The sequence below is a fragment of the Vanellus vanellus genome, assembly GCF_965231255.1.
Source record: "Vanellus vanellus genome assembly, chromosome: 16".
In the NCBI taxonomy this organism is placed as follows: Eukaryota; Metazoa; Chordata; class Aves; order Charadriiformes; family Charadriidae; genus Vanellus; species Vanellus vanellus.
Genome location: NC_138921.1, coordinates 10,104,141 through 10,118,220, shown reverse-complemented (window position 1 = coordinate 10,118,220; position 14,080 = coordinate 10,104,141). Strand labels below are relative to the sequence as shown.

Here is a 14,080-nt window from a genome sequence, read left to right as displayed (position 1 = left end):
TGGTCAGAGAGGGTTTGTCGGAGCCAACCCTCACGGTTCCACGCGGATCAAAGTCCGGTTTTAGTGTCAGAACCTTTTGAGTTGGACCTCACAGCATGACAGTGTGGATTTGGGGAGTTTACAGGGCTTTAAATAAGAACATGATTAATAGAGGTGGTATCTAATGGTGTGCTTCGTGCAGATAGAGTTTTAACTTGGTTTTAGATGACAGTGGCAAAGTCTGCTTGCTTGTCTTCCTAGATTAATAGAAAGCTGTCCAAAGCAAATAGACAAAAATAGAAAAGTCTCGATTCCAGCCAGGTTTAAATCAATAATAAACATAGAACCAAAATAGAGTGGAGGGGACCCTGAGAGCGAACCGAAATGACTCTAACAAAAATACTAATTCCAGTAAAAATGAATGGTGATGCAAGTCTTGCAGCAGGCATGTGGGGACAGAGTTCAGAAACCACTTACCTTTTCTTAAAAGCACTTTTCTGTAATAGGAAGGTCTGTCTGTACAAGGGGGAAGGAATTGTTCTGTGACAGCAGGATAAAAATGGGGAGACTTTTTGTATTGTATTTCTGGTATTGAGTATCTAGGGACGGTAGTAGGGATTGCTGTGCAGGCTCTGTGGGCAGGTCGCGGAGATCAAAAGCCATGTGGTGGCGGCGGGACAGAGCGCTCCATTTGACAGGAGAGTTCTCGGACCTCTGTGTGTGTTCCCAGAGCGTGGGGAGTGGGAGCCAGTCCTGCTGGAAGAGTGCGTGGGGTACGGCTGGTGTAGCTCTCCATGCCCACCCCCTGACCGACCTCCCAGAACATCCATCTTCAGGGTACCATCATCCCTGTTCCTTTACTGCAGCCGGGGCTGTGCCTTTCAACAGCGCAGTCCATCGAGGGCGCAAAATCGAGTGTAGAATAGGTGCAGAGGCTAAAAAGTAGCCTCTCGCAAAGCTTTGGAAAGATTTATTTCATTACAGACCGAACCCCCAAAGCACTGGCGGAGCGGACGCTGCCAGTGTGGCCCAACGCAAGAGGGGGAGGCATCTGCGTGTGTCACTGTGCCCTGGCCCCATGTGGCTGCCCCCACCCCATGGCTTCTTATTGCACAAGCCCCGGGACTCTGCTGAACCAATCTCTGTTTGCAGTATAACTTAACCTCTTCAGAAAAATATTTGGGTTTTGTTAATATTAGCAAAGGGTGGAGGAGATCACTGTGACCCTGGTTAAACTGTTACAGTGGTTGATTACTTATGTTAAAACTTACATTTTAAGTCTACACTTCTTTGGCTTCATTTTCTGGTTGTTAGATCTTGTTAGATCTCTGTCAGACTGAGGAGTTCAGCATCTAAGTGATTGCTGTCTTTGTGCTAGGAGACACGTCCAGTCACCCTTTAGCCGCCTTTGATAGGCTACGTGGAAAGACTTCTTAAAGCCTTTTATTAAAAGGCAGTATTTTCCTATTCTTTTATCATTAGAACACTGTTTCAATAGTTAATTGCAGAGACATGTACTTCTATTTTTCTAGCTGGTTGAATAGAGTAAGTAGTTTGCAGCTTCTGATGTGATTAATGACAGAGGTAGTTTTAGTTCAAACATAAGCATTATTCTTCTAGGTGTTATTAACCTTCCTTGTATTGAGGATGGAGTCATTAGCACAGCTCCTGTAAAGGTAGAAATCTGATACAAGGTGCTAATTCTCTGCCAGCACAATGGAAGAGAAGCAAAGTGTTCTTCTCACTTAAGCGTTGCCTCTGATCTCTGTCTTAACTCATTCAAATGCCAACATGGTTGCAGAGTAAAATCTGACTGCACGCTGCCTTCAAGTGGGGATGTTGGGACTCTTCTGCACCTTCTGCGCTGTTCGGTCTTGTGCGGGTGGACTGGGGAATTTGAACCACTAAATACTTCAAAGTCCTTTAAAGAGCCTGTGTTACCTTTGACTTGTCTCCCTCCTCAGCTGAGCTAAGCTCTTCTAAGTTATTTACTGAACCTCACTTGCATAAATTGTTGGAGTTAAATATTCTTTTCTCCTGTGATGCCTTAATCATCTTTTCTGCCTGAAGGTCAATGCTAACCAGTCCTTTCAGTGGGAGCTTTATGCCTCTGTGAGAGTTACAAACGCCAGTTCAACAATGAAGTGAATAACATGGGCAGTTCTGATATTGAACAATAAAACATAAAAGGAAGGGATGCAAGAATAGCCTGTGCTGTGGAACAATTTCTGTACAAAGAGATTAAATAAGCAAAACCTCTTTAACATGCAGAAGTGACAGAGGGAAAAGCTGTTGAGGTATAGGAAGCAATTACCTATTTCCTTGTGGAATGTTTAATTCTGTGGGAGTTTGGTTGTTTGGGTTTGTGGTTGGGTTTTTTTTTTTTTTTGGAGGGGGAGGGGGGGTCGGTGTGGCCTAGGATGCCCAAGTGAGTGTTTTGGCATCAAGCTCATAGGGCTTGAGAAGGCACATGTTTAACTTAGCGCAGACCTCCCGATGTTTGTAAGTGTTTGAAGCCACAAGGTCTGATGAAGAAGAAACTGTAAGGGTATGATCTAGCTTCTAACCTCTGCCTCTGACACGAGTAATTCGCACCACTTCTCTATTTATCCTTCTCTTCATTTGCAAAGGTGCTTTGGAGGCTCTTTCAGGCAGAAACCATCTTGCTACCTGTGTAGGTCAGATATTCTGAGACCTTCTGCCCCAAGAGCTATAACTGAAATAGCACAGGAAGGAGTGGATGGATGGATGGATGGATGGATGGATGGATGTGAATCATATAACTGAAGAGAATGCTAGTTTTTCTTTTGTTCTTCTTTAATTGGCCACATGTGATACATGAGATATATGATGGTACATGAGATAAACCTGATGGGGAAAGATGAGGAAGACCTTTTATTATTAATTGATCTTAGTTTGACAACTTCTTTTGTTTTTGTCTTTTGCTGTTTTTAGCTGCTTCTGTGCCAATGCCTTCTTACCCCAGTTCAGGCTCTGGTAGTTCCTCCAGCAGCTCTTCTACTTCCCATCTGGCATCACCTCCCGTAAGTACAGCTCAGAGGATGCACTGCTTGTGTTAATGGTCTCCCTGCTTTCTGCTTTGAAACAAGGTCTCTGCTTTTGCTGTCTTTTGCTGCAAGTCACTGAACACCTTAGTTCTGTCTGGGTTTGGTTCAGTGTCTTCAGTCTGTTTAGAGTTTGGATCTTGAAGGTTGTCTTTCCCTCCACAAGAAATATTTCAATTTGCCATTGCCTATTCTATGAAAAGTCTTTATGAAAGAACTTGGTATTAATGACACTAGCTTGCCTTGGCAGAGATGGAAAGCTCCTTGGAACCAAAAAACTGTTGCTAATTCAAGGTGTAGCGCTGCTTACTTGGCTGCAAGTTCTCTGTTTTCAAGCACAGTCTCTGCAGCTATGGCAGCGTATCCACCCTCCTTTGTATGGTGACCCCTCCTCCCTTCTGACCAGCATTCCCAGGCACCACAGGGGGACACTCAGCAAAGCTCTTTGCTCAGACCGGACCTGCCACAGGCCGGTGGTCTTGCGAGAGAGATGATCTGAACTGACGGTTTTTCTCTCTGGTTACCTGAAATGGTGAAAACTTTTCTGGAGGGCAGAATATTAACTGACCAGTGAAGTGACATTCCTCCAGCTGACTGAACTGAAAGCTTGTTTTCAGAGGTTCTTGGTGAAAGCTGTATTTTGACTTTGAACTCAGGAATGCTGATGGTATGATGGGTAGGGGAAGGGAGAAGGATTGAATTTTTTTCCTCCCTGGCGTTACTGCTTTTTTGCTTTGTTCTCTAAGTTTCCCTGGGCCAGGGTGTCTCAACCTGGTGTGGGGAAGGCTGAGAGGCACTCTCAGAAGGTGATGTAGGTGCTTGTGATGTGGGCTGTACAGAGAGGGGACGCCGGCTCTCCTCTGAGTGTCACATAACTGCCTCCCTGAGAGCTTCTTCCCCCCCTGCAGCCCTGAGTAGAGGGTTGTTGGCCGAGGCCTTCCTGACCGTAAGACTCTAGGAATTGGTAGATGGTGTGAAAAGGAGACTCTCTCCCTGAGATTTCCTGGTTTGGGAAGCTTGGGGATGATACAGACTCACTGCCAGACCGGGAGTGGGTCCTGTATCAGAATCAGTCCCGTTCTGCATTTTGAAGTTTTGCTGATGGAGGTGTGCTGGCTCGGCACGTGAAAAATGCCGCGTCTGCAGGGCAGAGCTAGCAGGTTGGGTGGAAAAAACCAACTTTGACAGCTGGAAAATTCCTTCTGCTGTACTGCATGTACAGTGAGAGAGAGTCCCACTGGTGCAGCAGGAGAGTCTTTGGAGGGTGAACAAGGTCTTAACAGGGCCCGAGTGAAAGCTGATTGAAGTCTTTCTCAGCCTAAAAATGCATTAGGATAAAGATTGTGATCTGCTCTGTGGGCAGTTCAGCTTTCTTAAAGCTCTCTTAAACCTCCATCATAGCCTCCTCCATCTGTCTGCAAAACACGAGGATTGTGGGGCTGTTCACCGTTTGGCTGAAGGAAGCGGAAAAATAGGACTTTTTAGGGTCTGTCCTGCCTCTGATGGCTGCGAGGTGTTGATCTGTTGAACGCTTAGCCTCCTTCAGGCCTTTCTTTAACTCCTTATCAGCACTACAGCAAAACAGGGTTGTCCTGAAAGTTCAGGGATGCTTATGTACATGTTCCTGAGTGCTGCTTACTGCAAAAGCGCGAGTAGAGACGAGATGTTTAAGGTTTAAGAACAAAACCAAAAAACGTAACCCAAAAGAACAGCCAAAGCTCTCTCTGAAAGCTCTTCTCTGTTTCACAGCCATACTAAATTGAGTTGGTAGGGAATGCATGGTTGATCCAGAAAGCCTTAGCAGAGGGATGCAATACCCCAAGTGAATTTTTCTTCTCTGGGGAGCATCAGACATGTTGGTAGTATGTTTTGTGTAACAAAAGATGCTCTGTTCTAACATGGACATAAAAGGCTGTTCCTTTTCAGTAAACTAAACAGCTGCTTCTGGCAAACTCTCAGCCCTGGTTCATCATCAAAATGCTGTTTGTAGCCTTGTACAGCTCAGTGTGAAGGATCAAGCAGAATGATGAAGTAGCTGTGCTGAAGCTAGTGTTTTTCTCCTTGAATTAGCAGTCCCTTGGAGAGATGCAGCAGCAGCTGCAGGAGAAGGCGCTGGCATCTCCCACCCAGGATTCCCCCGGCTTTCTGCATGGATCGAAGGAATCTGCCGGAAGCAGCAGTAAGAATTCATCCTGTGACACAGACGACTTCGTTATGGTTCCAGCACAGTTCTCAAGTAAGCTGGTTTCTGGAAATGCAGACATTCTAAGCAAAGGGGGATGTGAATGATAAGGATAGTTACCAGAAAGTTGAAAGAGCAATTAAACCTGTCTGTTTTGACTGAATAACAGGAATGGGTTTGTTCTCAAGCTGGAAGAGACATCTGTCTCCCTGGCTAGTTTCATAGGATGTTTTGTAATTACCTTCAAAGATAGGATTTGAGAGTAAAGTTTATTTGGGGACCTCAGTAAGAGATTGAACCTGGAAATCCCACTGGAAAAGAAGATAAGTAGGCTCAGAGGGAAATGTCTTACTCTCACAGAAGCTGTTCCCATATCATCCTGTCTTGAGTTTCACTCAGCATCACAGTCCAAGACAGGATTTTGGCTAGCAAGATGGATTTTATACTTGCTTTAATTTAATTTTAGCACCTCTATGTGTTTATACTTCGATAGGAACTTCTTGAAAATATATGTGTACATAGAGGCCAGCACCCCAGTTCAGCCACATGCCTAAGTATGTCCATGCTTGAGTCCTTAATTAACCAACAGAAGGATATAGTTCAGCCTTGACTGTGTCTGATGCTTTACTGAGTTAGAACTTGGTGATAAAGGCTGTGATTCCTCCTTCCACAGTTGTACCGCTTGTATTAAAACAGGAATTCGGAGGGGTAGAACTGGCATCTGTGAAAGTTTTCAGCTGTGCAGTCCTTTGATAAGAAAGAGCTCAGTGTTGCTTGTATTTTTCCTGGAAACAGCGATGGGACCAGTGTACGCTTGTCTTGTGCTAGTCGTGTTTCCAGTGTTCAGATGTTTTGGCAAAGGCACAAACTGCCCTTTGATGTGTATCCAGCAGCCAGCTCATTTGGCTGTCGTGGATTTTTGCCACGTAGTGCACGGATGGTTCGAAGCCCTATGGGCAACACATACCACTGTCTTTTTACACAGCAGCTAGTTGCTTGCACCAAGTGGGCATATACCTATTGGCCCAAATGTTCTGTCGGGTTTTGGCTCCCTTCTAAAAGGGCTCCCTTTCAGCCTAAATTTTCCAAAACTTTGGGGTATAAGGATCAGCAGCATCTGCATCAGTTTCAGCCCACATTTATTTGGCAAAATGCTGACTTCAGAAGCAACTCAGCAGGTCTTGGAGGAGCTGGAAATGCTACCCAAAATCTCAGTTGCTCTGAATATATAAAGACATATATAGGGACATGGTTGGACTCAATGGTCTTAAAGGTCCCTTCCATCCTAGACGATACTATGATTTTAAAAAAAAAAAAAAAATCTTGAATTAATCTGTTTCTGCACTTCCTTGTTCCTCAGGTGATCTAACTGCTGAGGCTGCAGGAGGGAAAGCAATCCAGGACAGCCTGATGTACAGTGGGTAAGACCACCAAGGCAGCTGAAATAGTTTAGCCACTAGAGCGTACTGTGCATTAGGGACTTTTGGGTTCTGGTGGATGGGAAGGAAGATGTTGCTGAGTTAACTTTTGTTTCAGGGATAACCATCACCTGTTGGTGACATCATCAGGATGTGGCACCTGAATACCAGAGTGTATGTGGGGCAGCATGACAGTCCCCAGGGGTTCCTACAACTAGACTCAGCAGAAGGTGCTGGGCAGACACAGATCTGGAGGGAGGAGCAGGGTTGGTTCCCAAGCTCTGACAGCGAGTTCTTTCTATCTTTCTTCAGGAGCTCTCTGGTGACTTCGGCAGGCTTGGAAAGCCAGGGAAGGACACCATCTCCTTCGCCCCCATACAGCAGTTCTCCTAGCCCGTCCAGGTAAGAAAGACTGTTCAGTGGTGACTATGAAGCATTGATTAATTGAACACCCATTGGCTTTTAAGAGGGGATTTTACAGATGTTGCCATGCTGTGCAAGATCCACATCTCTCCTTTAATTAGAGTAACAAGAAACACCCAGCAGAAACTCCCCGGCCTGGGGCACTGATCAGTCCCAACTACAGAGCCTGTCTCTCCCCCTTCTGGTCCTCAGGAGGGGCCAGGAGAGAATGCAGTAGAGCTGGAATTAACCCTGTTCCCTGGGGAGCAACGATTATTCTCAAGCAGAGAGTAAATGTGCTCCACTGGCATGTATGTGCTTCTTGTTCCCTCTGTGCTCAGCCTGCGGAGGCAGTGAATATTCCAGCAGAAGACCCTTGCTCCTAAATTAATGCAGTGAATTAAGAGTAGAACGCTTCAGCCAAGGCTGAAACTACTATGGGCTATGAATTACTGGGCAAGGCATAGGAGAGCAAATACGGAAGAGCGTTGCTCATCTCTCCTTGCTGTTGAAGGACAGATCTGGGCCGATGTAGTTGTTTGCAGTTGGCTTGAAGCTCCAAACAGCTCGTTGCACTATGTCTGTATAAAGTAATGCTGCTACATGGGCCTTGTTTAGTAACAAGGTGCAGGAGTAGGAGTAACAAGTGCAAACAGGTGTGGTCACAGGTTTATTTCCAACTAAACCAGTTGCTATGAACTCATCTTTGGTGTTCAGAAATGGCGTAGGTGACAGCTGCCGACGCACAACAGCCCCAGCTGCCTGGCACCACCAGTGCCTCCAGACACATTTACGTTCAGAAGATGTTAATGATCTGTGGAAGGCAATCCCATTGACTCTAGAGCTTGAAGCTTTAGGGTATGTGCTCAGCTTACAGGGAGCTAGCGGTGTTCCTTCCCATCTCATTCTTGCCTACTGGGGAAGCAAGACAGCTTTCATCTTCTATTCTGTCAATATGGCACCTGGTGGGGGAGGACAGTTGAAGGGGATTTCACACTGGGATGACCCTAAAATATTTCTTAGGAAGAATATGTAGTCCCAGGCTGTTGAACACATGTCACGTAAATGGAGCCCAGAAATGACAAAACATAGCCTCAAAGCATACAAATGTAAAGGAGAAGACTATAGCTCAAAGCCTTGCTGACGTGATCAGATTAATTGCCAAGCACGTACCACAGTGTGGAGTTTAATTGCATGAGGCTTCTTATGCCATCGCCTGCTAAGCTTTTTAACAGCTTATTCCTTAACTGATTCCTTTGCATTCTGGGGATCAGTCTTTGTTAAAGGATTTGGCCTTGTTTCTGGACAGCAGTGAGTGGAAATTCATAGAAGTTGAATACAAACGCTGCCTGCTTTTCGCTGTTCACCACTGTCTTCACCAAACTGGCCTCATCATACTCTGCTGGATCACAAGATGGCAAATCAATGCCAGTGACTATGATCTAAACATGTTTCTGCTCTCGCTGTCTTTCCTACTCATTCCTACCAGCTTCTGTGGAGCAGATGCTAAACCCTCTAGGGCGACTTCCCACTGCTCTACCTGCTTTGAAGAAACACTGAAAAGTTACTTCCTACTCTGCCCAGGATGGGGAATAAGGCATAAGTAATGAAAGATTTGAGTGGTCATTCCAAATCCAGAGAGTAAAGCATGATCTTTGATTTGTCCCCTGAAAGTGCTTTGAACTGGTGCCACCCAGGGTATGCCCTTACTATTAACATGGGTTTCAGTGCCCTTCACTGTAGATGTCATGAGGCCCGTTGGTTCAGGACTCAGCTTTGCTGGTGCAAGGGACTCCAGATTTTCTCTGCCTCTGTCTTTGCTCACTCCCAAGCAGCAGTTCTCCCTTCTGCATGTGGCTCTAGGCTAGCAAGTAATGCTGGATGCACTCCAACTAGGACAGAAAGCAAAGGCTATTTTAGAGTGGCCAGCAGTGGGGTTTCCTCAGGATGTCATGGTGCAGTCCAGAGCAGCTCTCCTTGCTCTTAACTAAGAGGGTAAGGGCTAGGCAGAATTAAAATACGCTGATAGTTGATCTCTCTCTCTCTTTTCCTTATTTTTTTTTTTATTATTTTAAAACGCTTCTTTGTTGAAGATGCTTAGTAAGTCTCACGAAAGGCGGTTCTTTGGATGTATCCCACAGCAATGGATTTAATACCATTTTCAAAGAGCTTTTAATAACTGGCAAGTAATTAAACTTCCCATCCCAGCTTTATCTCTAGGTCTCTGCAAATTTATGGTCAGTTGCAGTCTTTAAGGCTTGAGGCCAATTAGCAGGTTTAGTATATGTCACCTCATTTAGATGCTTTCTTTTGCAACTTACACCTTGTGGAGAAGCCTGGCTTCTATAAGGACTTGGTACAACTCTTAGAGTGAGGATCCTTTCACCCAAGAACTTCTTTTCCTCCAGAGGATTTTGACTAGATGGAAAAGATAGCATTTGAAATGTATGTTAAAATTCAGGATATGTACAAAGTTTGACGTGAACCCTCATATTTCTTGGTTAAAGCTCCGTCTGCTTTATGTGCATCTTCCCACCCTGTCCTACACTGATGGAAGGCAGAGACACCAAAGCCTCACCTTTCTGCTGAGCAGTCAAAAACCTTGAATGCCTTTGTTTTATTGTTTGTCAATGAAGAATCAAGGCTTCCATGGTGCCTTTTAGAGACAAACATCAGATTTAGAGTCTGTTCTCTTGGTGGAAGAAATAAGAGTGCACAAGGAAGGATATATGGAACTTAAGATTAGTAAACCTGTTGAGAGAGAAATGAAGAAATAGGAATCACTTTTCAATCTTTCAGCCTTGATGAAAGATCTTTTCCAGTTATTTGGCTCTCTAGTGATGGAGGAGCATCTTCACGTGCACAATGTGGAGGTCCGCAGACACATTTCTGCAGGTCAGCTTTGTTCAGTACAGTCATTGTAAAATACAGAATGCTACTGACCTTCCCCAAAAAAGAAATGCTCGTAATGGGATGTTCTGGACTGCCAAATAAGTCACAAACTCTCCTCTCTTCCCCTGTGCATGTACGTACATTCTTGCAGAATTAAATATCTCCTTTCAACTTATGTAAAACACTTCCACTCAGAGTGTTAGACCCAAAGAAGCGATGCTTCCTGCTTCTCGGGGGCAGACGCAGGCGTGTGTCCTCGATTGACAGCAAGGAAAACTGCAGAAGCCTTCATTACCAATAAGGTCTTTCTGTAATTGTGCAACATCCCTGCAATTGGTGTTGGCAGTTGTAAATAGCATTGCCATGACAATTAATCCTAGAATTCTGGAGCCTTTGGGAAAAGACTTTAGGCGGCTACTTAGTTAAATGTGGTATTTGCATGGTTTGTGTATAGCATGGCATACAGGCTAAGAGTAACGGGGGAAACTGTCACCCGGGGGCATAGATATCAGATGTGAGCTGATTAAGCTTCTTGGATGGAACTAGAAAGAAGCCTGAAGTTTGCAGAATGGGCCTGTCCCATTTTGTGTGTGTGACGTGCTAGCTGACCTTCATGGGTATATAGATAACGGCTCCTGTCCCCCAAAATTTACTCTCTCCCAAGTTGCCTTCTCCAGGCTGTAGTTAACTTGCAAATACTCTTATGTGCACCACAAGTTTGTGTTCTCTTCGTGGCATACTTAGACTCCCGTGGAGATGCCATTGCTGCAGCAGTGCCTCCGCATGAATCGCAAGTAGCTCTTGGCAGCAAAATCTTTGCTGGTGTCCTTTGTGAGCCACGAAAGTTTAGCCCCTGTTCAATGATGCGCTCTTTGGCTGCAGATCCGAGGTGTTGGAAACTAGGCCAGTTGTGGCCTGGAATAGCAGGGCTCCAGTTTTCCTGGAGGGAGTGGTGCGCTTGGGTGTATGTTTTAACTTCAGTCTGTGGGTGGGGATCGTGCTGGAAGAAAGGTGCCTGTTTTCAGGAGATGTGTGGTGCCACTTCCCTTTGATATGACTTTGAACTGCCTCCCAGTATAAACCCGCAGCCTGAGAGCAGCCAAGGCGACGCTCCCTGTGTTGTACAGTTGCTTTACGAAGATAAAAACCTCCAATTACCTGGCTGAAGGCCCACCCCTTACAAGAGCCTTTTTTTGTCTGTCTCCTTTCAACAGCCGGCCAGGTCAGTTTTCTAGCAGCAAGTACGGACACTCCGTGCCCATTCCGGTCCCAACGCAAATTCATAACTACCGTCGGATTGAGCAGAACCTACAGTCTCCCAATCAATACGCCTCTCCACGGTAAGTGCTGGGGCTGGAAGGAGGGGGTAACGTCGGTGCAGGGGTTCTTGTACTATAGCCTGGGGCATGTAAAACAAACTGCCTTACAGTTTATTCTCTGTACCTCTACAAATTTCCCTCTGTGATGGGCTCTCCCCCTTGCTGTAGGGAGCCAATGTGGTGTGCGTTATGCGTTAACATAGTTTGGGGGTATTTTTGTAGCGCTGTTGAGATTTATTTGTTACCGTTGTCTGTGTATGTGTATGTGAGAGAGCTTCTATCAATTTTCAGTGCAGGCTGAGCTCCTTTGAGTCTGACAGCTTTTCCCATGCCAGCTATGGGTTGGGTGTTCAAGCAGAGAGAACCGTCCGTCTGGCAGATGCCTTTATAAAAGGAAAAAGTTGAGATAAACAACTAAAATAGATGGGGCTACAAAGCTTACCTGACTTTACCTTAATTGGTTCCTGTAGCTAGTCACACCATAAATGATGTGTCTGACACGAGTTGCATATTAATGTGGTTATGCAGCCAGGACTGATTAAATCATGAGCAATTCATGCCTGTGAGGCAGCGCATGTTTTGTGAAGGCCGTCAGGAAGACCCGGATGCCAACCTTGAGCTGTACAGCTGACCTGAGTTCAGTGGTAATGCCTTGCACATCTCAGACACAAGGGACTTCTGTCTCTTCTTATGTATAATTTCTGGTTCTTACAGGTTTGAAATCTGGGTTGACAGCGGCAGCCCAGTTCATAGACTGGTTGGAAGGAGACTTGTAGAGGATCTGAAGGAGTTTGTACAGCAGGGGCATTCAAACAGAAGCATCTATGCTGTGTCATGTCCTTTTGTTTTTTGGTTTTTTTTTGGATGAGTTGCTTTGGTATCTGGATTAGTTAAAGTTTAGATTTCAGAAGTAGGGTAATACCTGTGTCAGCCTAAGCTTGGGCTTCAGCCAGCCTAATTCAGGATAAGGTTTATTTGAAGTGGACCCAGAAGTAGAGACATGATATGTTGATATTAATCAGGGATCAGCAGAGAGGTTGTTTGGTGCCGGTGTTACTTTAGTGCTGTTTTATGTTCACGTCTTTGAACGTGTGGCAAGTTTTGTGGTAAGCTCCTTCCTGTTTCCTACATGCCTTGTATTTTTTACAGCAAAACTTGTGGACCCTGTTAGCGTTGGAACTCACAAGAGGGTCCTGGTTATCCGTGTGACGTATAAAGCGAGAGCTCTGGAGAAGGTGCAGCGGATGCCCCTGGGCATGCCGTGCCTACCCCAGCCCTGGCGATGGGCTGCTGCGTTTGGGTTCACAGCCTGCAGCTACCAGTCAGGGATCAAACTGTCGTGTCGTGTTCCTTTTAGTCACCGCCGTGTAATGTTGAGATTAGCATCGTCCCTGCAGAGGAACTCGAGGAATGGACACAATCAGGATGATTCAGAGTCTGCTTTTAGCATCTTCTCAAAATCTCTGGCGTCATGGTTTTTTTTCTGCCCCAGGAAGCCATATTTATCTCTCGCCATCACTTCCTCTAATCGGCACATTCAGTAGACACCCTTCAGGAATGGAAGGAGAAAACTTCATCAAGCATCTAGTATGTGATTCCGCTTCTCCATCAGGTGTATCAAATAGGCCATTAGAGCCAAGTGCCTCGTCATGTTTGCTGAGTCATTTGACTACAAACCTTGACGTATACTCTTGTTTCTGAAAAATTGACCGCTGTCATCTGACTGGCTGCTGTACGCCTGTGTAACGTAGCTTGTTTGCGGGTAGATATGTTGCTCATTGAGGTGGTAATTACGTGTGCGTAGTTTTGGCCACATCACCTGTCCTGCTCGTCTGCTTGCTTGCTTATCCCAGGTCTCCTAGGGTGGCACTTGACATTCCACATCTTTCAGCAGCAGCAGTCAGCTGGTGTTTTTTTCTGCAAGTTCCTGATAGATAATATTCAGCCTTCTGGATGGCTCATGTTCTGGAGAGTTAAGAACATGGGAGAGCAACATTTTCTGCCGCTGAACATCTAGGTATCTTTTCACCTTGCCAGGCATTGGTTTCCTTGTTGTGTATTCATTTTGCTTCAGGGCCAGGAACTTGAGCATTAGGCCTCTGAATCTGGAGCAACCCGAAGAGAAGTGATTTTTAGGTTAAAATTTTAAGATTTCATTTTTTTTTTCCAAGCACGTGAATATAGTATGGATTCATTTGGCTCAGAAATGTAGTACACACTGAAAAGGACGGGGAGGGTGGATCAAATTCTTATATCTCAACTACTGAAATAGATTATTATTTATTCATTTTCTGAAATGTGACCTAAAGTAAAGCATACACATAGTAGTGTTGTTGAGTAGATGTATTGATACGTTATCAGGATGACTTTGCCATTCCTGGCGAATGTAGCTAGCCCTGCTTGCACTGCTGAAACCCATGTGCCTTTGTTCCTTCTGTTCAGATACGTATGGACACCTTAGTGCAGCGTCGCCGGGAGAGAAGGCAGGGTACCTTCGTGTGGCTTGAGCACAGAGGGGGTTTTTCAGCATATTCATTGATTCCTGTCCAGAATACCACCTACTGCCTGAGACTAATGTTCTTTTAACAAGGGAAAAAAATGTTTCCAAATTGAGAGTAGAATGAAGGACTTGATGAAAAGACTGTTTTCTCATACGGAGGAGTGTAATGAGAATCTTGGGGAAGGAGCCTGCAGAGGCAGAATGGCATTTCAGTAAACAGAGTTTAGGTTGTGTGTTCTTAACGACTGGTGAAGGCGTTAAAATATTGAGAAATAATTAATATACAATAATCCCTTCTCTCTCCAGAGTCGTGGTGTGGCTGT

The 14,080-nt window shown here is 45.2% G+C and overlaps 1 protein-coding gene across 5 annotated transcripts in view; it reads left to right on the top strand.

Moving 5' to 3' along the window:
- ULK1 (unc-51 like autophagy activating kinase 1) overlaps window positions 1-14,080 on the top strand; it is an 83,585-nt gene that overhangs the window by 50,653 nt on the left and 18,852 nt on the right. For all 5 annotated transcript variants that reach the window (XM_082491683.1, XM_082491684.1, XM_082491682.1 and 2 more), the window contains 5 exons: window positions 2,935-3,023; window positions 5,115-5,280; window positions 6,587-6,647; window positions 6,957-7,046; window positions 11,153-11,278. In XM_082491683.1, coding sequence (XP_082347809.1) covers window positions 2,935-3,023; window positions 5,115-5,280; window positions 6,587-6,647; window positions 6,957-7,046; window positions 11,153-11,278 — 532 coding nt within the window. The remainder of the gene's footprint in view (window positions 1-2,934; window positions 3,024-5,114; window positions 5,281-6,586; window positions 6,648-6,956; window positions 7,047-11,152; window positions 11,279-14,080) is intronic.